Source organism: Sander lucioperca, chromosome 23 (genome assembly GCF_008315115.2).
Source record: "Sander lucioperca isolate FBNREF2018 chromosome 23, SLUC_FBN_1.2, whole genome shotgun sequence".
NCBI classification, from domain to species: Eukaryota; Metazoa; Chordata; class Actinopteri; order Perciformes; family Percidae; genus Sander; species Sander lucioperca.
In genome coordinates this window covers 14,607,894-14,634,236 of record NC_050195.1, presented here as the reverse complement: position 1 = coordinate 14,634,236, position 26,343 = coordinate 14,607,894, and the positions used below count along the sequence as shown (strand labels likewise).

General features: G+C 41.9%; 2 protein-coding genes across 5 annotated transcripts; one reads left to right on the top strand and one right to left on the bottom strand.

Annotated features, from left to right (window-relative positions):
* Positions 1–1,166: 1,166 nt before the first annotated feature.
* LOC116048929 (mitochondrial poly(A) polymerase) lies at positions 1,167–15,623 on the bottom strand. Of its 2 annotated transcripts, none has more exons than XM_031298234.2 (9): positions 15,435–15,623; positions 14,605–14,771; positions 14,234–14,467; positions 10,037–10,261; positions 7,726–7,937; positions 6,213–6,439; positions 5,015–5,107; positions 4,836–4,909; positions 1,167–2,256 (listed from the first exon to the last, which is right to left on the bottom strand). In XM_031298234.2, the coding sequence occupies exons 1-9, from the start codon at positions 15,580–15,582 to the stop codon at positions 1,918–1,920; spliced, it is 1,719 nt and encodes a 572-aa protein (XP_031154094.1). In that variant the 5' UTR covers positions 15,583–15,623; the 3' UTR covers positions 1,167–1,917. The 2 variants fall into 2 exon arrangements, with proteins under 2 accessions (XP_031154094.1, XP_031154095.1); XM_031298235.2 differs by having other exon boundaries at positions 14,605–14,768.
* Positions 15,624–16,035: 412 nt separating this feature from the next.
* map3k8 (mitogen-activated protein kinase kinase kinase 8) lies at positions 16,036–23,697 on the top strand. Of its 3 annotated transcripts, none has more exons than XM_031298238.2 (8): positions 16,036–16,198; positions 17,004–17,369; positions 17,805–17,972; positions 18,599–18,860; positions 19,753–19,859; positions 20,771–20,923; positions 22,600–22,846; positions 22,937–23,697. In XM_031298238.2, exons 2-8 carry the CDS (start codon positions 17,031–17,033, stop codon positions 23,059–23,061), a joined length of 1,401 nt encoding a protein of 466 aa, XP_031154098.1. In that variant the 5' UTR covers positions 16,036–16,198; positions 17,004–17,030; the 3' UTR covers positions 23,062–23,697. The 3 variants fall into 3 exon arrangements, with proteins under 3 accessions (XP_031154098.1, XP_031154096.1, XP_031154097.1); XM_031298236.2 differs by having other exon boundaries at positions 17,802–17,972; XM_031298237.2 differs by having other exon boundaries at positions 16,040–16,194; positions 17,802–17,972.
* The last annotated feature ends 2,646 nt before the right edge of the window (positions 23,698–26,343 follow it).

Sequence of the window (26,343 nt, the reverse complement as noted above, 5' to 3'; positions counted from 1 at the left end):
TTCGGTGCTCTCACCGCCACGGCCTGGGTTTGATTCCTGGTCAGGGAACTAATTTTGGGGTTGCAGTGACTCAACCCATAGTGACTTGGCTTGATAAACAGGGTCGCCGGTTCAAGTCCCCATGCGGACTGGTAGCTGGAAAAGTGCAAGTTCACCTCCTAGGCACTACCAAGGAGCCTTTGAATGAGGCACCAAACCCCTAGTCTCGCTTTGGCTAGACCCTCCTCCAAAGCGTGCTGAAGGAAGGTCTGGCTAGTCCACATAGCATTCTGGGATGGGAGAAAAACATGCTCTGGTTTATTGGCATTTCTTTAAACCAATCACAATCGTCATGGGCGGCGCTAAGCTCCTCACAGAGCAGCTGTAAAATAGTCTCAGGAAGGAACTTGTTTTGGTGGAACATGTGTACGTTCAAAAGTAGTTTTAGTGGTGCAACAGAAAACTCTGATTGGACAGATAGTCTAGCTAGCTGTCTGGATTTACCCTGCAGAGATCTGAGGAGCAGTTAACCATAGTCCTCACAAATCCACCGGAGTTTAAGGAAAGGAAGGACAAGACACGCATCCGGCAGAATTTCCTGCGGCACCGGAGCAATCCCGGAAGTGGAAGTATAAAGACTGCCAAACCCCCAACTGCTCGGGGCGCCGGTCATGGGCTCTACCCTCGCTCCAACATCCCTCCATTAGTGCATGTATAGGTCCTAGGCATGTGTGTGCATTTCGGGTCTGTGCGTAATAACTAACAGAGTTAAAAAAAAATGTAATTCCCTCTTGCAAGATTAATAAAGTAAATCTTAATCTTACCACAAATGTATTCAGTTTAATAAAGAACAACAGCTAGATCGGCAGGTAATAGAAGATGATGTTATGGAGCTAGTGTCTGTGAATGGCTAATTAGTGTAGAGGCTTGTTACTGTTAGCTTGCCAGCTAAAAGGCTTAAGCTACTGTTACAAGAGTTTATAATTTATATACAGTGATGCTATAGCTGTATGTGGTATGGATGCTTGACTTTACTTGCTCTAGTGTAGTGCTCTTATGATGAAAGTTAGCTCCAGCTAAGTAGCTATAGGTGAAGAGACTGGTGCTCAGTTTGCTTAGTTACCTGTGTTTTTAGGTGAGCCAACTTTCCACGCTGTCCTCTATTTGCTCTAGTTAAAAAAAAATTAAAACCAGCTAGTCAGAGATGAACAGAGGAGTCAAATAAATACGCCTGTAAGTTATCTTATTAAGTTACTGGAGGTAGAAGAAAACAATAAAAAGATTTTCCCTTTCTTTTTCAATCAATTGGAAATTGATGAAAAGTATTATGTTTATTATTATGTTCTACCCTCCTTTTATCTAATAGTATTGATGTATTCACTTATATTTCTGATGCCTCTGATACATTTTTACTGCCTTTTAAGTTTTTGGAGCGCCATAATAACCAAACCCAGTGTTTTCAGTTTGCAATAAAAGCTTCATTATTCCATCTGTATTGTAACATTAATACAAAAAAAAAGATATCGATAATGATTTTGTTTGCGATGTTAACAGATGTTAGTGATTAGTGTAAATAAAAACATCCATGTACAACACATTTTGAATCAAATTAACCTGTGAATCTACAGTCTTGGCTCCTAAAGAGTGTCTGGTAGGACTTGCATCAGTTTCCACAGTACTGGCTTTAATTATAACAGAGCAGGCAAGTCTATAGTAAAGTACATAGAAATCACTCCGTTATTCCTGGTCCCAAACATATTCACATACTGTACAGGCCTCAGTAACACCCTCCAGTGTCCATGTTTGGAACTATAGTCCAGCAGATGAATTTGACAGCAGAAGCCTCTCCTCGCCTCCTCAGTGAGGCAGCAGACAATAACACCAGAAGATGTTCACCAATGCATGATTGCAAGAGGATGGAGTGGATTTCTGAGATTCTTAGCTTTTCTTTTGCTGACTGGTATTCTTCAAGGATTCCAGCAAGCTCTTGATCCTCTCACTGGCTGGCTCCCGTCTCCTTTTCTTGCGACTTTTGATCCCTGCAATCTGGGAGGGCAGGAGGAGGGTAGCGAGTCCCCAAGGTTTGGAAGCCTTTCCTTTACTACCACCTCTGGGTGCGTTGGTTTCACTCTGCTGGAGAAGCCAGGAACTCTCCTGACACAAAGCCACGAAGCGGTCCAGCTGTGTGGCGTTAACGTTCTTGCTGACGTTCAGAGAGGTTTCAAACGGGTTCTGGATGTGCAACGGGGCTACCTCAGGCTTGTTCTGCTCTTTGCCCTGAAGAGAGGGAATGGGACAATGCTAGCAGATGAAAACACATATGTGAGCAGCAGCCATAAGCACATTCCTGTATATACTGTATGCTAGGGTCCATCTATTTCGTTGGTCATGGTTTTAGGTCTTGCGGCTGTATCTGGGAAACATATAGCTGACTGGTACACCTCTCAGCAGGCTAGCAGATGGGAGAGGCATGGACATAGCTCTGGAAGACATTTTGACTTGAGTTGTGAAAAGTGAGAATAATTCAAAGGGGAACCAGAAAATGACAGGAACGAGCTGCTATGACTGCTAGGAAAACTCGCTATGCACACTGGACATGTAAGCAAAAGAAGCATACATGATCTGTACCTCGGTCTATCAGTCATGGCCAGCAAATCAACCATCAATATGTGGGTCAAAGAGAAGTCAAGAACCTCCCATGGTACTTTGCATGCCGTATCCAGCGGAAAGTCTGAGGGTAAAGGGGCTGAAAGGATAAGGGATAGAGCTGGGGGGGGGGGGGGGGACAGAAGATGGCAGCATAAAGCCATCAGTCAGAGGAGGGAAGCGAACTGGAGAATTGGAACACAGTAAAGCAGATTTATGGCTGTTGCTCCACTGGTGAAAGCCTATATGCATGGGTCACGGCCACAGTCTACCTGCAGGCTTCCTCTGCTGTGTCAAACTTGACATTAGTCTCATATATTAAGCTGCAGGGTCTCTCTTTCCCAGTGACATAAATTCATTAAACTCCATTGAAGCACTAGCAAAGTCTCTGCATCTCACATAATGCGCCACCAAAGCATGAACACCTACTTTATCAATCAAATTTCTCGGAACAATGTAATAGATGATAAATACGATATCATTAAATGTTACAGATTTTAGAGGTAGGTTAATTAACTAACCTGTACAGCTAGAGAAGAAAGGTCCACACTGAATACTTCCCCCTGATATTATCTTTCAGACTTTGGAAAGAGATTTCCAACACTGTTGGCTTGATCTTTCCTCCCCATTTTATTTTTTAAAAGTTCCTAAGTCCCACCGTGAACACTCTTTTCAGTGCCTACAAAAAGTATTACACAGGCAGCAACAGACTGAATATGGGTCTAAATAGAATAAATATGTGTTTGTTTACACTTAGCCTGACGGAGCTCTTAATTGGGATTGCAGCTCAAGGGCGCCGGGCCCTGTGGGACTGGCATCAATCACATATGACAAGGGCAGCTGTCATCTGTGTGTGTGGGAAGACGCCATCCACCAAACACTGCCTTTATTACCAACAGATTTCTCTGCTGGAGCTCAGCTCTGAGGCTGGGAGGAAATATTGGAAGGAGTTTGAACCGGGTTTCGTTGAGTGCTGAAGTTCTTTCTGAATATACTTTTTTATGTTCTGGTTTCTCAGTGATGCAATAATTTCATTTTCAGGTAAAATTAGATGCCACCCAAGTAGCAGGACGGTATTCGAGAGTCACAAAAATACAATTTATGGCCAATGTGCGTGTGTGTTTTTTTTACATAAACATATACATTAAACTAACTTTTTTGATCAGAATCCCTTAGATTTAATTTTTTAAGAATGGACAGTGCTCTCTGGTGGACAAACTAAATAACATTGAAACTGTCTGACTTCAAATCATTAACAAATCTTCAGCATTTGGCATTCTGCGACGCAGAACAACAACTGTGATTGGATCCACTTTGCACCCCGACTCATTTCCTGGTTCTCCTTCTCCATAAACAACATGAAATCAAGGGTTAACTTTTCCTGCTGCAGATTTCCCACCGTAGTCAGAAAGAACAGAGGAGACACTTTGTTGTTTTGCGTCTACGCCTCCAGAGTCGGCACTCGCTCCGAAGCTAATCCCCGTCACTCTCTCACTCGCTCTACCACACACTCGCCACGCATACACACATGCTGACTCTGCTATTCTCTTAAAGATATACGCTAGAACAACGCAGCAACAACGCACAAGTATAAACTTCAGGCCACTTGCTCTGCGTAGAGCCCCCGCATAAGCATGAATCCTGCTTTAGAGTGATTTTTGTCTTTCAGACATAAGTGACTTTTACAGTGTTCCTTATAACCTCAATCAGACATTAGAGGACATTTACGGAAAGAGCCACAGTGTTTGCGTGATATTTGGCAGGGGAGAGCTGGTCTAATTATTGCTGTGGTTGTATGATGCTTTTTCCCCCCTTATTTCTTACTGCACCGTGAGAGGAAACATTTTCTTTATGGACTGAATCTCCTTAACAACTTAAAACTAACTATATATATGGTTTTGTGCATATTAGAGATTATGATTAGGTGAAGATTTTATTACACTACTCTTAATAAGGCAAACATGACATGCTTTTAGCTTCTCCCTTGCTCCACTAACAAATGCTCCACTATGTTCATCAGCTGATCTCTAACTGTGTCTATTTGATGGTGGGTCCCAAGGGCGTGACTTTGGGTTCAACATTGGGGGGGGGGGGTTTGAGATCTCCACTTTTGAGCAAAATTGAAATTGTGTATAATTATATAATATTATGGGCAAATTCTTTGCTTCTTTGTTACCAGGGACTTAATGGATGTGAATAATCATACATACCTTTCTGATATTTATGGACATCCTGCTGAATGCAAAGGTGGCGTAGAACTCAAAGAATTCGCACAGAAGTTGCTCTGAGACAAAGCAAGAAAAAGTCAAGTTAGCGGCTAACAGAAGCATCGGTATCAATCAAACTGAATTGTAGCCCTGCAGCCCTGTTTCTACGCTCCCGTGCTCACCGAGTGTTTCCGTGTTGCTCTGGAGCTGGATCTTGCTGAAGTCGCTGACAAACGTGCAATCGTTCCCCTCAATCACGCTCTTGTCGGCGGGACCTTGTGGGACGGGAGCGGGGGATACAAGGTAAATTACTGCCTTTACATGCCTATGATGGCCATAAACTAGACACAGATGGATGGTGTCGGTGCATTCATGGAGAGGGGACAGAAAGACACAAGGGGGAAGGAGAGAGAGCAGGTGCATGTACAAAGAAAAGAAAAAAAAGGGGGCCTGGATCATGTCCTTGCTTGGCTGGTTTGCTTCTCCAGCAATGCCCTTGTTAACAGTCTCCTTCACCACGATGAGGCTAGTGGTGGGGGGGGCACCAGTACATTCACGCACGTCCGTCCAGAGGAGGAGGGATCATTGACCTTCCCAGAGTGATGGGCCCTTTATTGTCCTGTAAGCACTCTGTGTGATAGAGTCTGCGCTAAACAGGGCCAAGGAGGAGGTGTGGGGAAGAAGGGTGGAGGGGTGGGGGGGGTAGATTGCTTTTGGAAGGCAATTATCAGGCAGCCAAGGTGACAGAGGGAGGGAGAGATGGAGGGACTGCAGTGGACTTGCAGACAGACTGACACGCTGACGATATAATGATCACGGGACACATTTATTACAGACGTATACATGGTAATATAGCATAGTAAGGTATGCTCCTAAGTAGGGCTGCACGATGTGAGAAAAATATCTAATTGCAATTATTTTACTGATACTGTGATTGCTATATGATTCACGATATTGGAGGGAATACTTTTTGGATCATTATTCTCATTTTCATTGAAAAATATTCAAATGGCCTAGTGGTGAGTGCGAGTCCATCCTAGAGGCTCAGTTCTTGTCGCAGAGGGCGCAGGTTTGGTTCCGACCTATGGCACTTTCCTGCATGTCATTCCCTCTCTCTCTCCTTCCATGTCTAAGCTGTCACAATAAAAGCCTAAATGCAAAAAAAATTAGCTTTAAAAAAAATTATTTAAAATGATTAGTGTGATTTTTGCAAGGATCTGTACCAAACAAAGATTTTTTCTTCCGTCAGTAGATAGGATTTGTAGGCCGGGACATCTCTGCAGCACCACAATACTTAAATCAGAATGGTTTGACCCATATTTTGCCAAAATATTTACCAAATATTTTGTCTACTATGTGAGATGTGGTGCTAGGTGGTACCTGCAAGGTCCCTGAGGTGGTCCAGGGTGGGGATAATTGGAGGGCTCCTCCTCTGCAGGAAGAACAGCAGCATGACGGTGAGGGAGAAGTTGGTGATCCAGGCGCCGGGGATGCTGCTGGTGATGCCGTGAGCTCGGGCCCAACAGCGCACGGTGAACACTAGACAACGGACCCGCGGGTCCAGCTCTCCGTACAGGTAGAGCAGCTCCGTGCTCTTCATCGCCACTCTGTGGAGAGAACATACAGAGTTACCACCACCGTTTTACTCTGACAGGGCTTAGTTGTGGCTTTTCCTTTCAGCATTTGGAGTGTGGAGACTTCCAATACAAGTGCAGGCAGGACACTTCACTGGGTGAATATTGAAATATTTACTGCATTTTTTGCATGCTCTTTCAGCCAAAATGACTAGGATAGAAATCCAGTGTCCTGAGAACATACATCCATCTTGTTTCATCTAAACTGCACATGATGACCTACTTGTAATATATTTGTATGTACAGTAGTTCTGTATATTATACATTTCTCACTTCTTGCCTGGCTCTGTGATATAAAATTATTGGATTTGTCAGTGGGCTAACTTATTACATGTTTTAGTGTGTCTCATGAATAATGTTAATTGTGACACTGTATGTCATAATGTAAGAGGATCATATTTTCAATGCTCTTAAGCAATAGTGTAAGCATCCCACTATTGTTTTGTGCAGTGGATATTTCTAAAAGCATCAGCATAAATCAGAAGGCAGTCCAAACCTTTGTCTTCTTCATGCCCTTAAGTGCCTGTATTTGTACACACATTTAGCATCATTTGAAAATATTTTTGATCCAAATACCTCAAAGCCTCCTCAGTACAGAAAACAAAATACTCTATTATGTTGAATGTCAAGGGTCAGTGAAACTACCACCACTAGAGAGCAGCCTTCAGCTGTTGTTACAGCCTCAGTCACACACAGCTGCTGTTTTTTGGACACACACACAGACAGAGAGAGAGAGAGAGAGAGAGAGAGAGAGAGAGAGAGGAAAGTGCTGCGCTTCAAAGATCTCAGAACATGATTTGAGAAAAGTCCCCCTCACATCCACCCACAGCCGGTGGTTCAACCCCATTTCCTTAGAAACTGCAAAGTGGTTTTCTGTACGTTAGCGAGGGTGTACGCGTTTGTGTACATACCTTTAATGTTGAAAAGAAAGAAGTGAAACACAAACAAGCCCCCTCTTTGGCCCTCCTGTTCAGTTCCACTGTGGCAGGCATGCAACTGTGCCACCACAGCACTTCCTGTCAGAGTCAGGTTTCTGTTTGGGGCTTTTGCAACGCCAAGGACGACATAAAACTAGCAGTTTCTGTGAAGCGAGAGGCCTATGACCAACTCTAACTGACATTTTGAGTTATGACCCTTCTGAAACTGACCCATTCTTTAATGAACCACTGCAACACCAGAGCCATGACAACTCATTGTTCATACTGTTTGTGTATGGCAAATAGGCTTGGTCTCATGATACATGTGCACAGGGTGAATACCTGTTGTTTGCTGTTAGGTCACACTGAAAACCAGAGGGCTGGTGGGCGAAACGGACCAGGGGGCATCGTGCGTTGAGAATCTTCTGCACCCCCACACACCCTGGCCCAAACTGGTCCACGCACTCCCCGATGACGGACAGGATGCTCTGGGTGACGGCCCGCTCCGAGTTGGCCCTCTTCATCTGATACTCCAGGGACAGACCGGATTTTGGCTGCACACAGAGAGTTTAGAGATGTTTAATGTTCCTAAATCACTCTCCATTCCCCACCTAGTGCACTGTATTAATTTCGTACCATTTTATTCAGACTGCCAATTTCCCAGTGCTAAGTATTGCTCCTGATACTACAGCCTCCAAGGTTGTTCAGCTTTTGGGGTCCCTTTCTTCAGCTGTACAGTCCAACCTCAGAAAATCTTGGTGGTATATTTGATTATGATATGTATTTTGATCAACACATCAAATCACTGACCCGCACGTTTCTTTCAAATGAGAAACATTGCCAAACTTAGAGTTGTTTCGCAATCTGAGCTTGAGATGATCATTCATGGTTTTATATCATCATGGCTTGATTACTGCAACTCTGTTCTCACCTGCCTCAGCAAGTCGTCCCAGGACCGGCTACAACTGGTCCAGAACTCTGTTGCAAGGCTGCTGACCAGGTCCAGCAGGACGTCGCACATCACTCCCATTTTATCCTCGTTGCATTGGCTTCCGATCAAGTTCAGGATCCAATTTAAAGTTCTTGTTCTGACATATAAATCTTTGCGTGGTCAGGCGCCTGTTTATATCTCTGACCTGCTCCATCCGTACACTACTAACAGGTCCCTCAGGTCTTCTGACCAGGGACTACTGGTGGTCCCACGCACACGTTTAAAAACTAAAGGCTCCGACTCTGTGGAACGCCCTTCCTATTAACTTAGTCTCGGTTGATGCTTTTAAAAAGCAGCTGAAGACACATGTTTAAGCTCGATTTGTCTCATGTTTGTAACTTTGCATTTTAAGTTTTTAATCTTTTATTTCCATTGGTATTTTATTTATTTTTGCTTGCTTATTTTCTGTTTGGATCCTACTGTATTTTAACAAATGTTTATCATGTGAAGCACTTTGTGTCTTTGTCAGTAAAAGGTGCTATATCAAATAAACTTGTATTATTATTAGGAACACTTATAGCTGCTTACAAACTACATTACAGTGTGTAAAAAAAAACATTTATTATACACACTTATTTACTGCTTACAAATGCTATTAGAAGTGTTACCATTATTGCATCGATTCTTTTTTGACAAAAGGATTATGAAATTAATAAATGCTCCTCTTAACAAGGGCAAATTTAATTGAATTATTATTGAATTAGGAATACAACAATTCTGACAATGGTTAGATTTTTCATAGCAAGTTCTTCAAAAAAATTTGATTTTACATTATTTTATATTTGACCGACTTTTTAAACATATAGCTCTGCTAATGTAATGTAATTAAGTGAGTCCAGGCATCAGTTTCTGAATTTATGCAAATCCTTTACCAGGATAACGTTGGTTTAATTTTTAAAAGTAGTAAGTAAGTAAAAAGTAAAAGCTTCAAAGAATGTCAAAGAAAAGCTTTAATGCAAAGCAGCTAAGTGTGTCTGTAGTATTTTTTTGGTTGGTTTTGGGTTTTTCTGGCCATTGCCATCGGCAGCTGTCTTCAGTTCCACTCTGCAGAACTCAGCCCTCACAGAACTCAGATGGCGGCAAATGAGTGTGGCCACAGCAGCTGGTAGCTGTTTCACGTAGGTTTTTTTTGGAAAGTCTAAGCTGTTGCAAGTGGAAAGAGATGCTTTAACTTCAGCTCAATTGTGCGACGGATCAGTATTAAGTACCTAGAACCAAAATACTTACAGTACATGCGTTTTTTCATGGCAGATGTGTTGTGTTTTTGCAGGATTTTATGTACAGTAACTGTTTAATCAAGCACAACTTTCTCTTTTGTAAATTGAAAATGTTATGTGTGGCAGCAATAACGTAATTACCCCCTGTCAGCTAGTGCACTGGTTCTCAAACTGTGGTACGAGTACCACTGGTGGTACGCGTGCTGCCTCTAGTGGTACGCGGATGGAATCCCTGATATACTGTGTTTAAAAAAACATGAATTAATTAATTTAAAAACAATACTATAGGAATACTACAACATTTCCAATAATAACACTTAAAATATGATCAGTTAGAAATGGTGTAACAAGTTTGAGGAACACTGAGCTTGTGGCTTTGGTTTTCACCTCATTTAGTCTAAAAGGCACCTACTCAAGGACGACCCCCCCAAACTCCCATTATTACCATCGTTGCATTTCTCCCACTGATGCCATCCAGGTCCAGGAACATGTCCAGGTCACAGCCCAGCTTTCCAAAGCCGTTCACTGATGAGCCAAATGGCTTGATGGTGCATTCTGGGAAGTATGCAGCAGCAATGTCCTTGAGCAGAGAGCAGACGAGGAAACGCAGTCGGCTGTTCTCCTCTGTGAGCTGGTAGACATCTCTCAGGGAGGTTATCTGTTGGTCTATCTGAGAGTAAAGGAGGAGAGAGGCCATGATTAACACAATCCTTGATGCATACATCCTACTTCAATTGAATTTATTGGAATGGATTCACACTAGGGCTGTACGATTTATTAAACTAAACTGAAATAAATTCAAATCGATACAGCAATGTAAAAGAATGCAATTTTCAAATCGCAAAAGCGGCAATGTTTTTAGTGTTACATAGTCTCTCATTGACAGACCTTCCTCCACAGCACTGCGGAGGAGGGTCTGTCTAGTCCACACAGTATTCTGGGATGGGAGACAAACGTGCTCGGGTTGTTGAGGGTAGATGTAGTAGAGTAGTCGTGAGCAGATATTGACACTCAGGATGAGTCAAAGAGGATGTTGAAATGATGGGCTTTTATTATTATTGTCCCAATTAAGGCCCACAGGCAAAACAAACAATTAACAAAACCAAAATTTAAAAAAAAAAAAAGAATACTTTCACCAATGATAAATGATACAAAGATACAGAGATACAGCTGTATATACAGTGAGGAAAATAAGTATTTGAACACCCTGCTATTTTGCAAGTTCTCCCACTTAGAAATCATGGAGGGTCTGAAATTGTCATCGTAGGTGCATGTCCACTGTGAGAGACATAATCTAAAAAAAAAAATCCAGAAATCACAATATATGATTTTTTAACTATTTATTTGTATGATACAGCTGCAAATAAGTATTTGAACACCTGAGAAAATCAATGTTAATATTTGGTACAGTAGCCTTTGTTTGCAATTACAGAGGTCAAACGTTTCCTGTAGTTTTTCACCAGGTTAACACACTGCAGGAGGGATTTTGGCCCACTCCTCCACACAGATCTTCTCTAGATCAGTCAGGTTTCTGGGCTGTCGCTGAGAAACACGGAGTTTGAGCTCCCTCCAAAGATTCTCTATTGGGTTCAGGTCTGGAGACTGGCTAGGCCACGCCAGAACCTTGATATGCTTCTTCCAGAGCCACTCCTTGGTTATCCTGGCTGTGTGCTTCGGGTCATTGTCATGTTGGAAGACCCAGCCTCGACCCATCTTCAATGCTCTAACTGAGGGAAGGAGGTTGTTCCCCAAAATCTCGCAATACATGGCCCCGGTCATCCTCTCCTTAATACAGTGCATTCGCCCTGTCCCATGTGCAGAAAAACACCCCCAAATCATGATGCTACCACCCCCATTCTTCACAGTAGGGATGGTGTTCTTGGGATGGTACTCATCATTCTTCTTCCTCCAAACACAGTTAGTGGAATTATGACCAAAAAGTTCTATTTTGGTCTCATCTGACCACATGACTTTCTCCCATGACTCCTCTGGATCATCCAAATGGTCATTGGCAAACTTAAGACGGGCCTTGACATGTGCTGGTTTAAGCAGGGGAACCTTCCGTGCCATGCATGATTTCAAACCATGATGTCTTAGTGTATTACCAACAGTAACCTTGGAAACGGTGGTCCCAGCTCTTTTCAGGTCATTGACCAGCTCCTCCCGTGTAGTTCTGGGCTGATTTCTCACCTTTCTTAGGATCATTGAGACCCCACGAGGTGAGATCTTGCATGGAGCCCCAGTCCGAGGGAGATTGACAGTCATGTTTAGCTTCTTCCATTTTCTAATGATTGCGCCAACAGTGGACCTTTTTTCACCAAGCTGCTTGGCAATTTCCCCGTAGCCCTTTCCAGCCTTGTGGAGGTGTACAATTTAGTCTCTAGTGTCTTTGGACAGCTATTTGGTCTTGGCCATGTTAGTAGTTGGATTCTTACTGATTGTATGGGGTGGACAGGTGTCTTTATGCAGCTAAAGACACCTGAAAAAGGTGCATCTAATTTAGGATAATAAATGGAGTGGAGGTGGACATTTTAAAGGCAGACTAACAGGTCTTTGAGGGTCAGAATTCTAACTGATAGACAGGTGTTCAAATACTTATTTGCAGCTGTATCATACAAGTAAATAGTTAAAAAATCATATATTGTGATTTCTGGATTTTTTTTTTTAGATTATGTCTCTCACAGTGGACATGCACCTACGATGACAATTTCAGACCCCTCCATGATTTCTAAGTGGGAGAACTTGCAAAATAGCAGGGTGTTCAAATACTTATTTTCCTCACTGTAAGTTGCCTTTTCCAAACTAGTCACCTGAGCCTTCCAGAGACTTACGTCCTCACCCCTCTAGCTCCTAGAACAACTGAAACTGCCAGTCTATAAAGACCTGTAGCGCCCCTGGAATTGGAACATACCAACCAAAACTAACATACAGGGGTGGCTAAGGTGAGCAGACATTAAAAGCTACAAACAGCCAAAATGATTAGATCTAATAGGCTAGAAATTTACAGAAGATTATTTACCTGACTCACAAAAACATTGCACTAAGCCACAAGATAACTTGACGGACAATAAAATAATTACTCCTAATTCCGGTCACTTCCTGTTAACCCGGATGTACTAACGTCATTTAAACTCCCCGATCGCGGCAAACTTTCCTTTATCAACAAAAGAGAGCAGATGCCGGAAAGCCACAAAGACTACATGTTATACTGTTACCTTTTAAACTAAATAAACAGCAATGCAGTTAACAAAGACGTAAGTGTTGTGTGATTATAAATGGTTATGTTTGTGACAAACGGTATGGTTTTAAACAATAGAGAATGATGCATTGATGGATATAGGTATAGCCTATAAATCACCGCAGTATTAGATGTTACATTTGTGCACAAGAACGCTACGGGATTACTGTGGGGAATTTGGTGAATGGCTAGTTTAACAGACGATTTGAAACAGAGCATATTGACACGCTAACACAATAAACAGGCAACATTTACAGTCCGTCTTTGAGAGCTAAACTAGGTAGCGCATCGCTACCGTGACGGCAGGCATGCGCCCCGTCACAGGGTTTATTGGCATTTCTGTAAACCAATCACAATTGTCTTGGGCGGTGCGAAGCGCCGGCCGGAGCCACGGTGCCTCTGCAAAATAGCCTCAGGAAGGAACTTGTTTTGGTGGAACATGTATACGTAGGGAGGCGAGCTCTGGAATTAAAATGGCTGTCGAGTGTGTGATGAGAAACATCTGGCCGAAAAGGAGGGACATCCGGAGGGACATCCGGCCGAACCTCCGGCGGCACCGGAACAATCCCGTCAACGAAACGTCGTCGATATAGACTAAGTGTTACACAATCAACCCAACGAGAGGGTTCAGAAACATCTCGCCCTGTGGGCTTCACGTGCACGCGCAAGTTTGATGCTAGCAGTACTACTGTGTGAAAATGGCCCAGGCCGGTTTCAAGTGCAATTCAAGTTTACATAGTACATTTTTGTAAAAGTAGCGCAATGTGTGCATAGTGAGTGTGTGGTTGAGCGAGCGAGAGAGAGAGAGAGAGAGCGAGAGAGCGAGCGAGAGAGAGAGAGAGAGCGAGAGAGAGAGAGAGAGACAGACAGAGAGAGAGAGAGAGAGAGAGAGAGATATGGTGGATCAGAACAGACAGGTGTTGGTGATCGGAGCAGAAAACTAATTACTGTTAAATGTACAGTGTAGGTTTCAGTTTGTACATTGTACTTGCTTCCCAAGTGCAGGGTAAAGAGAAGTGCATTAGCCTCAAAGACCGACCAACACGTTTACAAGGAGGCTTTGAGTTATCTAAATATTTTCAAGTGGTAGAGCCGTAGTCAGTGTGCACTTTAGTTTGTGTGATTTCTTACATTACTGTTACTGACTACAGATCAATAAGATTCATATTTACTGTTCAATAACAATGCTACTAATAATAAGAATAACATTATAGATAAGGAAGAAGATAGAGGAAGATGAGGACCTTTGAAAAAGAAATCCAACAGGAAATCGTAATCCAGATATTGGTTCAAAGAGATCGCAAAAGATTATATTCCCATATCATTCAGCCCTAAATCACACATTCGCTGTATAAATCCTTTAATCTGAACTGTAAATCTGGGTGTGATAACCCAACCACTTACACTCTCCTCTTTGGACAGTCTCTGTATGAGCTCGTTGATGGGAATGGGGGTCTGTGGTTGGCACTGTTGGCCTGACTGCTGGTTTGTTGAGTCCGCTAAGCCGATGTTCCTTAGTGACAGCAGTCTGGATTTAAAAGGCACCGTGGATTCATGGCTGACGCTAGGGATGGCAGCCCCTTCAAACAACGAGGCAACACTTTCCCGGTTGGCAAATTCAACCACGGCATACAAGCCCTAGAAAATAAGTACAATACACACACAACTTCATCATCCAACTGAATCCTAGCATGACGGCAAAGTTTGTCGTATGTGTCTTAAAATATGTTGGAAAACAATGCTTATTGATGAGAAGAGCTTGGTCTTTCACTTACATAACTTTCATAAAAAAAGTATTTCTTGATATCTCCATGTCTTGATATATACTTGAGGAACTTTTTCTCATTGGTTCTGGAGTGGCAGCTGATAAGAACGGATCTCTCTGCTTGTTCTTGTCCCTCCGCCTGGACAGCATACAAAGATTTGCATCCATGCCTTTCTTCTGACAACAAAGAAGCAGAATATCCAACAATTACATGAATAACTTTCAGTTTTTCTTTTGTTGTCATATTTCATCCCTTTGTTGCTGGCGCACTGTTGTTGTTAGACAAACTTTGCAGCATCATCTGTTAAAGACTTAAGCACTATTTGTTCCACAAGTTTGCCCTTCAGTGGCCCCAGAACGCAACGCCAAACTTCATTAAAAAAACTGACAATTTTACAGTATGTGGCACTGCTAAGATTATTTCTGCATGGCACATAAATACATACAAAAATGTCATACGTTACAGAGCGTCTTATGAACTCTTAGAAACAAATTCAATTCGGCATAAATATCATCCACAAAGCAGCATGTTATTAAAATGAAATCGTATCTAAAATGACAGCTAGAATCACTTTACACACAGATTTAGCTTAACTAGCTAATTGTCAAGACTCCTTGGTGGACAAACAAAGTGCCGATTTTTACCGAGAGCCCTAGTGGTTTCTTCAGTTTTTCGTTTTCTACTAAATAAATTACCAATTTTGATATATGGCCAAGGCTACTGAAAATATAAACATTTCTGAATGAAGTTTGGAATGACGGTCCCTATACAGGAGACAGGGCTAGCAAGTAGGCTAACTTCGTTTGTTTAACAGCTTGATTTACTAACTAGTGCTTCACCTTGGGCAGCAACAACGTCTGTTCCAATATTCCTGTGAAGAAATGGATCGACCTTCTGTAGACACTTCACCAGGCTGCCCCTTCCCTTCAACCTGCACACCGCAAAGGGGGACGCCATTGCTGCTCCGAAAGAAACGGAAATGCGCATGCGTGCGGTTTTGTCTACGGCAACAAAAAGGTACCAAATCTTACGTGGCGATAAATAAAATATGTCTGAGAAATACATGTAGGCCTATGGATGATTGCTTATACTTCTACTGTGTCATTTGGTAGCTATTACAGTTAAATATTTAACTTAAATTTGAAAATTTGTCATTTGACTTTTTCTATGTCTAATGAACTTAACAATTCGAGTATGTTATGTATTTCTGTAACCGAGGGTTTATTATGTTGCAGGGACTCTAAACCTTACATTTCTATTAAATTATGACCTCTTTTAAACGTTGCTTTTGCAAAAAGCAGCAAAACCCATTTTCCCACAGGAAAACACCCGAGAGTTCTGCGGAAGGTGATGTCCTGTGTTTCAGCAGTCAAATTTGTTTTTCATTTGAGAAAACGAGAAAGGGAAAACGAAAGCTACAGAGCTGGTACCTGACAACCAGCAGCTCCGCTGGCGCTGATCGACGCACTTCCTCTGTTTACTTCCTTCTAAACACAGTCCGACCTCTGCCAGACAGTCAGTCGGTGAGGGGGTGTTGGACGATTGAGACGCACAATGGGGAGACGACAGTCGCTTTAAACTATTGACTCGAAGAATACGGCAAGTACGTGTGCATTTCTTATCTCATCTGACGTAAGCTGTTGAAATAAAACAAAATAAAAAATAGCAGCTAAATACTTTAGAGATTGGTTGTAACATCTACAACATCCCGAATTATTAATATATTTCATTTTTTTTTCCAAAGGCAGGTATTCTTAAGTTGCTTTTAGATTGTGATAAAGTGGTTGTATTGTATTGCATCGGTGGCTTATTTGTTTCATTTTAACATGGTGTTTGGTGGACTGGGCTGTCTCTGAAAAAAAAATATTTTGCAGCTGTGTATGATTTGCATGCAGTAATATATGTGTATGAGCTGGATTTCTATTCACAGCCCAACGAATATGAGCTTCTTCTTCTTGCTTTCTTTTTTTACACGTTATTATTATTATGAGCGTTTTATAATTGTACAATAAGGTCCAAGCTTTCCTGGGGGCTTCCCAGCTTTACTGTGAAACTCCCTTCATTTGCTTGAAAAATAGTCTTTTAAGCCCCTCCCAGCTGTGCTTCCAGCCTGCTGAATCAAAGTTTCAGTGCTTAAGTGAAGTGCCGTACTGAGTATCCTGCTCATCCTGTGTCCTTCACTGACTGGTCACTGACAGGAGCTCCATCCTGTGTCCTTCACTGACTGGTCACTGACAGGAGCTCCATCCTGTGTCCTTCACTGACTGGTCACTGACAGGAGCTCCATCCTGTGTCCTTCACTGACTGGTCACTGACAGGAGCTCCATCCTGTGTCCTTCACTGACTGGTCACTGACAGGAGCTGACAGAGACATGTCCATAAACTGACCTCCTGATGTTTCATTTTAGGGTGAGCAGCACAAGTCAAGCAGCAAGATGGATTACAAATATGGTAACGGAGTAGAACTGCTGTTGGCTCACATGAATATAGAAGACATCATCAACGCTGCAGAGACTCTGTATCAGCTTGAGGAAGAGGAGGAAGGAGGCTTGTCATTCGAAGAGGAAGGTCTTTCCCAGGAGGAGATGGACGAGAACGAGGAGGCAGGGGACTCGGTGGGCTTGGGGAGTCAGCAGAAGGACTACGCCGATGGGGTCGGTGGTGTTCGGTACGGGGCGGTGACAGAGCTCCTGTCCTTTGTCAACCAGCTCTCCAACATGCAGCCAGCAGCCCTGCAGCACCTGACTGAGGAGACGGGTGTTCTGCTCAACAAGGTCAGAAGATTTATTTATTTTTTGTCTTTTGACTCCAGAACAAAACTGAATGTCTTGTGCATGAAATATAGTCATGCACAAAAAAAGTCTTTTAGGGGTGGGAGTCAGCAGAGGCCTCATGATACGATATCATAACGATACGTATGTCATGATACGATAATATTGTGAAAATATTGCAATATTCTGCAATATATTTTCCCAGTTTCAAATGATGTCCCCAAAAGAAAACTGTCAACATCTGTTTTATCTAAAAAGATAAATGTCTCTGTTTGCTAATCTCACTTCAATTTTATTGCTGCAAAATGGGATTGTCAAGCAGACAAACTAACCAAAAATATCGTGATACTATGATGTATCGATTTTTCCCCTCACCCCTACTGTCTTTTATATTTTTTTATAGGATCCATTTCTTAACTGAAACTTTGTTTGCAGAAGGCCATGGCTGTGAAAAAAGGCCGCTACCAGATCAACGTGGACGTGCTCCTGTTTCCATGGAAATTGACCTACAAGGATCACGGCTCTAGCCTTGTGCCCAAGGGCTCATTTGGGAAAGTCCACTTGGCTCAGGACACCACCACTAGAAAGAGAATGGCTTGTAAACTGGTGAGTCCTGCTGAGCAGTGCCTGGCTGGAATCCAGCCCATGCTGACTTCTCGAAACTCTTACCCCAGGTGCCAAATATTTCACCTGCCAAGTACTATTTGGTAACAGGTCATCTACTCCTGTGTTTGTACAATGAATGTTAATGTCAACATGACATTTGGTATGTTTACCCTTGAATTAAAAGAGGAACAGTGCTCTTAAAAGCAGAACCAGGTTTTGTGTAACAAACTTACAAAATGGGCCAAGATTAAAGTAAGAATGGAAATTTAACAGCTTTCCACGGCTTCTCTGGATGTTTGTGACAAAGTTAAATATATAATACATTTGAAATACTGCATGTTGCGCGTGTGGCACACTTTTCACACATTCTGTCCTTTCCTTATCTATCTGATAATAACCCCCCTCATTAGATAGTTGTTTGTTAACTCTTTCCTACATGGGAACAATTAAGGAAAGAGTAATTTCCTATTAGTCTGATGTTGTCATCAGAATGCTATGTTGACACAGTGTATTGTACGCACTGTTAAATACACAGAGAAGGCTTACTGGCACTAGTTTATGTGCTTGGTATCTGAGTTACAAGAGATTTCCTTGTGATAATGCATAGCTTATCATCATCCTCATAGATCCCTATGGAGCACTTTAAAGCAGCCGATGTGGAGTTCCAGGCCCGGTTCCGCCACGAGAACATCGCTGAGCTTTACGGCGCCGTGCTCTGGGACCAGAGCGTTCACCTGTTCATGGAGGCCGGAGAGGGTGGCTCGGTCCTGGAGAAGCTGGACAGCTGTGGGCCCATGAGGGAGTTTGAGATCATCTGGGTGACCCAGCAAGTCCTGCGGGGCTTGGAGTACCTGCACTCACACAACGTCATCCACCACGACATCAAACGTAAGAGCAAAACACAACTTGGCAGTTGTTGATGGATGTACTGCATTGTAGTAAGACTGACACATGGTTCAGGAATTATGTAATGTCACTTTTTACCCTCTTTGCGTCAACGTCAAGCCACAGACGGATACAGTTCTTGTAAAATAATTATAGAGTCTTAAGTGGCGAGCAGGAAGAGGTGCATCAGTCCAAACTGACACAAACCAAACAGACCACAGAGATCTGACACTGACAGTCTTACACACTATTGACAGAGTATTATACGAGTTGTCTTCTCTGTAGATTTGACAAACTTGTTTTAAGGAAGTCACACTGCCTGGTAACTATTGGATAACACATGCCAGTTTCAGTAGGTGGGGCTCAGCTGAGGTTTGATGCGAGGTAGTTTCCCATTGGTTGAATCACAGTACCGCTGCAGGGATCAAAGCACTCTCCAGAGGCTGTTTGGTGTCAGGAACTTCCAGTCTGCTTCTCATGGTCTCTCAGGGTTAAATGTAGGGTCCAAAGAAGCGAGTGACTTACGACAATGGCCTGCTTGGCCCTCGGAGATGTTGCTGTGGTACTTAGTGTTTCCTGCCTGCGATCAAAATATGTAATTATACCTCCTGAGGTTTTTAAGCGCAATGATGAGACTTTTCACGAAAGGCTTGCCCTCAAATTATCTTTTAAATCCATTGGCTTAAAGCACGACTTGCTTGTCTTCTTCTTGGGAGGTTTTAGTGGCTTTTTTTCCAGTTGAAATCAATGCAAACTCAAGCCAGTTCAGTATGCTGAGAAGTCACTAATTATTATCTCAAAAGCCAACCTGCAAAGCATAAACACTGAAAATGCTGTACACAGCAGCCTCTCTGACAGACAGTGCCATAACTATTGTTTTCTCTGTTTTCTTTAGCCAGTAACATTGTCCTGATGTCAGACAAGGCAGTGTTGGTGGACTTTGGCCTGACGGTGCAGATGACAGAGGATATATACATTCCCAGCGACTTTAGAGGAACAGAGGTAAGAAAATAAGCCAGAGATCTGATCTGAGTCTTACAGGCTGCAACTGTAAGCCCGTAATGCATGCATAAAGCCAACATGTCTTTTGTAATTGCTTGGTCTAATGATAACTTGTTTTCCTTATCTAGAGTGTGTGTTTTGAGAGAGCACTCTTCTTGACTCATGACTCAGGCTAGACCTCCCCAGGGATTTAAAGAAATTAGTTTTAGGACTTGTCAGCACTTCCCTTTTCCCAAATGATTGGAAGTCACTGATTGGCAAGAGCTGTTGCAGAGCAGTAAGTGCACTCATTGACCTCACTGATGTTAATAGTGTGCTTATGCTTAGGGTTCTCAGAATGTAATCAGTACTTTGGACATTTTAGGATTAATCCAAGAGATTTCTCACGTGCCTTTTCTCCCATAATGTATCTGCCTAGCTTTCCCATAGACCTGTTTGTGTGTCTGTATTTGCACATGCACTTTTGACATCTCATGACTTGGCTTGTGGAAAGTCCCAGGGCAGACACCCAGCAGTAATAATAAGAGAGACAGAGCTAGCAAATACACTGGGCTGTTCAGGCCTACATTAACATGGAAGAGCAAGCTGGAATTTCCAGCAGAGAAAGAGATGAACTCTGGTAGTGTGTTTACTTTTCACACTCCAAAGGCCAACACGCTTTTGCACTGCTCTTACCTTGACCCACACCCACACCCACACACACACACACACACACACACACACAAACACACACACACACACGGCGTGGGTCTAAAGGTTATTTTGTTTGTTGAAAAACCCTTTTACTGTGAATGTGTTTATCCTGTATGTTGTTTAAGACTAATACATGTATTTCACAAAAAACAAAAAAAGAGGAACTACTTTCACAATGCAATTTCTAATGCATGTTATGTTACCCTTCTTTCATTTAGATGTATATGAGTCCAGAGGTGGTTCTGTGTCGAGGACATAACACCAAGACAGACATCTACAGCCTGGGCACTACCATCATTCACATGCAGACTGGAAGCCCTCCATGGGTCCAGAGATACCCACGCACTGCATACCCTTCCTACCTCTACATTGTAAGAACTGTAAATTTTTTATGAGCCACGCTAGATTGAAATAACTCTCACTATTGAAATGATTGCAAAGACATTGCAAGACATGCATGATTCCCAGAGGATGAGGTCTACTGACTTTAATGATCGCCTGACTTTTCTTCTAGTGCCACTAATTTGCATGGTTGATATTTTTAGTTTTATATTGAAACGTTTCACCAACGATTGGATATGTGTATATCTTTGAAGACTTATTCAAGAATACAAGGACTGAACTATTTCTATTTGCGGCAAAGCCCTTATCATTTTTTGCCGTCTTTTTTCTGACACCATCCTCTGGACAATTATTACTTTTATGTCACCTCAACTGTTAAATATCAAAAGCATGTTTGGGCCCTAAGCTTTTATCCATCAGACAGTTTGGTTTTCTTTGCAATTAGCATCACACCTGCACAGAGTTAGTAGCATATATTACACTTGCGAGATAGACCGTATCTTGTATCTTGCTGCATTTAAAAAAGTGACACACTTTTCCACAGCCTAGATTAGCATGCTATAAAAAAGGCTCAACGTGACTGATTGCAGTTTGTGACCTACAGTATGGCTCAGTTAGTCAGTCAGTCACTACTTCTGTTTCTTTTAAAAGGTTTTCCATTACATGGGTTCTTTGCTTTCAAGAAGTCATGTTACATGATTATCAGCTCTTTTGATTTACTCACTTCCTTGTGAAACTGCTGTCATGGAGAATTAATATTACGTGGTTTAAGTCACTTCTACAGGCTGAGCTTTGCTGCTTCTCCTTGTTCCTTTTTACTACAACCAAACCTGTTTTACAAGCTACTACTCACGATGACAAGACAACTGGGTCACAGCTGCTGGAGGAGTTTTATATATATATATACATACACACACACACACTAGGGCTGAACAATTTAGGGAAAAAATTTAATTGCGATTTTTCAGCCGATCCGATTAGCTATTATTATTTTTTTGTAAGTAAAGGTAAAGTTCAATACTCACTGTGTAACAAATACAACATGTTATGGAGCATTATAACATGAGACACAATCAAAACTGCTCCATATTCTTATGCAAGGATGAGAACATAGATATGAATTGCCAGCAAGTGTTTTTCTTTTAATAAGCATGGAACAGTGAACAGTCAAACACAGAACATTTATCACAAAAGCTAAAGTTATAATAATAGAAAACAATTTCAATAAAAAATACTAGTACTTTCCTGTAAAGTGAAATGTCTGATCTGCCTCAGTTCAACAGCAGCATCTACATACTACTCTTTCCACCATCATGTTCAATAAAGTTATACAAAATAAATGAAAAATCCACTGAAGATAGGACATTTCTGTAAACAACCTGTGATATGTAACATTATTCCAGCATTTATCTTATATATATATATTTTAATAAAAAAAGGAATAAAAAATGTTACCAAATGTTACACCAATCATTTGACTAAATATTGCACATTCGATTTATCGCGGTCTTCACGATTAGCTTATCACATTCTTTTAAATCGTGATTTCGATTTGAAAACGATTCATCGTTCAGCCCTAATATATACATATGTTGTTTTTGTTTGTTGGTTATTTGGAAGCATTGACTGTCTTTGTAATTTAGTATTTTTTCTCTCATGCTGCAGTTTTCTTGTGCCAATTTTTGCCTTATCTCTCTCCCAACAGATCCATAAGCAAGCCCCCCCTCTTGAGGACATAGCTGAGGACTGCAGCCCGGCCATGCGCTCCTTCCTGGAAAGAGCCCTGGAGAAGAACCCTGCCCTGCGGAGCTCGGCGTCCGAGCTGTTGAAGGACGAGGCCATCAACCCGCCTAGGGAGGATCAGCCACGCTGCTGGAGCCTTGACTCAGCCCTGGAGGAGGCCACACACACAATGTTACGGCAGCAGAGCCAGCACCATGACACCACACAGGGTAAGCACATGCTGAAGTCAATTTGGTTCCAGTAATTAATGACAAGATACTTGCCCTATTCAGACATGTATGCCTTTCTTTTTTCTGCAGATTCTTCTCTGTACTCTGAGGACTCTGGCCACATGAGGAGGAAGGGCTCCTTGTATATTGACCTAGGGGCCTTGTCAGGTTACTGTAAACTGGTGACAGGGCCCCCCACCTCAGAATATGGCTAGCACCGGACCACAGCTCACCATTTATGTGGCTGAATTTTAGTCAAAGCCAACTGATATTTTATTTTTTAGCCTTTTTTAAACATATGGCTTTCACATTGGAGGACTGAGGAATACTTCAAACAGGTGGACAGCTGCAGGCGACATGGCTCATTGACGATCTGCAATTGTTTACAAGACTTCAAGATGACTTGAAATGAATGGAATTAGCTCAACTTTGTTGCTGAAATGGGCTGATGTGACTCAACACTGCAGGACAGTGGTTGGAAGAGATTGGTATTGTGTATCATTATGCATTAACTGCCAGCTATTGGTTAAATTTCCCAGAGCTCCCTACGTTATTCTAGTACATGCTATATTTCAGTGTGGTAGTTAACACAGTAATCAAATGAATGCTATTTTTTAGTCTAATAGTATTAAAAAATAATTTATGGATCACCAAAAAATATGTAAGCTATCTGTTAAAGTATGCGTGCATGCAAACATGTATATGTAGTTCTTTATGGACTGTGGGTAAATTCCTGTGGAATATTAATACATCACAATGCTATGCAAATGACACTTCTGTGGAATGCATGTGATATCTAATTGAAAATGTGTCATTATGCAATATGCAATAAAATGAAAATGTCTGTGATATTTCAGTTCTACTTTGGGTAGTGATTTAAACAGATTATTCACTTTAGATTTGTAACTTCACAACTAAGAAAGATTCCTGTGAAATTACAACATTCACTGTCAGACTGTTTCACATTAGTCTTGATAACCTCTACTTTCTTTTTCTAACATAATGTCCTTACTATTAAACTTATGTGTTGGCAGCACTGACATAAGGTATGTATATCTCTAAGCAACAAGGGGTTTTTGATTTGGTATTTTATACAGTCTTGATCACTGATGAGTGTTAATGGAAAGGACAGAATGAGGTCTGTTCTTGAGGGAACATGGTTCTATGGTAACATGAGAGTGGGGCCCCCCCCTCTCTCTCTCTCTCTCTCTCTCTCTCTCTCTCTCTCTCTCTCTCTCTCTCTCTCTCTCTCTCTCTCTCTCTCTCTCTCTCTCTCTCGCTCTCTTTCTCTTTACTATAAAAGTAATTTAAGAGATCAGATCCAGCCTACTGGAAAGTGCAGCCTCTGCACTTAATGCACCCACATAGACTGGGACTGTAATTCTCATGATACAGCCATATCATCTTTTTTTTAAAGATTTATTTATTTATTAGGACAATTTAATCAAGGAACATTAAACAACAATATAGCCAGTCGGTGATTTTTCAACTGTAGTCCCAGTTACCTACAATGCATGTCTTTACGGGAGGAGGAAACCAGAGCACCCAGAGGAAACCCACACATGGGGATAACATGCAAACTCACGCAGAAAAGCCCAGCTCGGACCGGGGATCAAACTCTGCCCAGACCAGGGATCTGCAGTGCCTACAGTCAATCGCTGATCATCAGAAATGTATAAAGTATGCACGAAAGACAAATGCCCATGAAAAGAGAAGCTCTAGTCAGAGGCAAAGGAGCCATATATTACAAAATTGAATTTAGTTAGTGATATTAATCCCTACTAAATAGGAGACATAAAATGGCCACAGGACCTTTACAGCTTGCCATCCATTACGGTCACTGATGTTGTCGCCTATCTGATGTCTGCATAGGCGCTTACAACGGTAAGCAATTCAAAAAATCCTTGGAGGCTCATGTCCAATTTACAAACAGGTGGGTACAGGACCTACAGATCTAAAAGCCAAATGCCAACTACACAAATCATACATGAAGATAAGCTAGCTAGTGCTATGCTAACTGAATGCTAACAAAGAGTTGGTTAATAATGCATAATTAATCCACCGTTATCTAGCAAAATGAAACACATAACATTAGTCTACCTTTGTGTCTGACTGTAAACTATATACTACATTTTGTGTTTTGAATCTTATTCACTGTGTAGTGTTTTCCTGTCAGCTCAGCAGTTCTTTTTGACACATTTTGATATTAAACAGCCAGCGGATGTCACTCTCACCCTTATCCTCCAAAAAATGGCCGACTTGCTGTTGATGACAACATATTCCCATTCCCTTTCGCTGAGGCTGTTGGGATTATCATTCATTTTGCAGGCATTTGGTCATCGCACAATAAAGCCAGGAAGCTCTGTGAGTGAGTGAGGTAGTCCATCCGGATGTCTGTCTCACGAATGCGGTGAGCCGCATGCGCGACAGATGTCACACGCAGCACACTGTGCGTGAAAGACGTCACACGCAGCACGCTGTTGTACAGCCACTGAAGTTAAAAGAAGATTAAAGCAGGTCATGGGCAGCTTGCTGGCTGCATACAGTCGTCTTGCTCAGCTTACTTTTGGAGCCAGTGCTAGCTACTTTAATTGCAAAAGAGTTGGCAACATTGAAAGAGAGACAGGAGAGAGATGTTACATTGTAGCAAACTCAAACATCAAGTGATTGGGTAATTTTTTCAAATGAACACTTTTGTTCCAGGAAAAAAGGCCGGGTCCCAAATAGCTAGCTTTTAGCAAATAATGTGTATACTCTGGATGATACTGGATGATGCAAATATGTCAGGTGTTTTGCTCAGGACCCAAGGAAGCGCGGTGTTGAGTGTGAAGTTGTTTGGATGAGCGGTTCTCGAGAAAGCTGCAAGCAATAAATACAGGAGGCCAAGCAATTGGCCCGTTCTAAACAGGCATGTTTTCAACGGGCACCCCACTAGTATACTAAATATTGGACAAATTGGGAATCCCTCCAACAGCTGCAGGGGCATTTCAGTCTAAACTACAAATGTCAACCTTGTAGTGGCACTAGAAGAAAAATCAGGGGGTCACCAAAGTCATCCACTGGAGACCATGAATGCCTGTACTAAATGTCATGGCGATCCATCCAATAGTTGTTGAGATATTATCCAGACCAAAGTGGTGGACCGACCAACTGACATTAACTGGGGTCATTATTTATACTATTGTATTCTAAATATAAATTACTTTTTACGACTACATTTACTTGACAACTATAGTTACTAGTTACTTTGCTCATTTTGCAAAAAAAATTTAATGCACCATTATACTTTTAATTGTGTAGCTTCAAGAACACAAAGTAATAATGAGTAGTTTTCCATAGTTCCATTACTAATTTTACCTAAGTAAAGAATCAGAATACTTCATTTTTTATTATTGTTTAGTTGTGACAGGACATTTGAAGTCCAAGATGGTGATAGCTAGTGAATACTTTTTACCCAACATGAAGCAAAACTGTACAATTGGTAATGTTCCTGCTAC

Excerpts from the sequence above, each read along its gene's own strand:
- LOC116048929 (XM_031298234.2), bottom strand. The coding sequence starts at position 15,582 with ATGCGCATTTCCGTTTCTTTCGGAGCAGCAATGGCGTCCCCCTTTGCG. Across the intron at positions 10,262-14,233 it reads GACTGTCCAAAGAGGAGAGT|ATAGACCAACAGATAACCTC; the intron begins GTAAGTGGTTGG and ends CTTTACTCTCAG. Across the intron at positions 4,910-5,014 it reads GAGCAACACGGAAACACTCG|AGCAACTTCTGTGCGAATTC; the intron begins GTGAGCACGGGA and ends GCTTTGTCTCAG.
- map3k8 (XM_031298236.2), top strand. The coding sequence starts at position 17,031 with ATGGATTACAAATATGGTAACGGAGTAGAACTGCTGTTGGCTCACATG. Across the intron at positions 19,860-20,770 it reads GCGACTTTAGAGGAACAGAG|ATGTATATGAGTCCAGAGGT; the intron begins GTAAGAAAATAA and ends TCTTTCATTTAG. Across the intron at positions 20,924-22,599 it reads ACCCTTCCTACCTCTACATT|ATCCATAAGCAAGCCCCCCC; the intron begins GTAAGAACTGTA and ends CTCTCCCAACAG.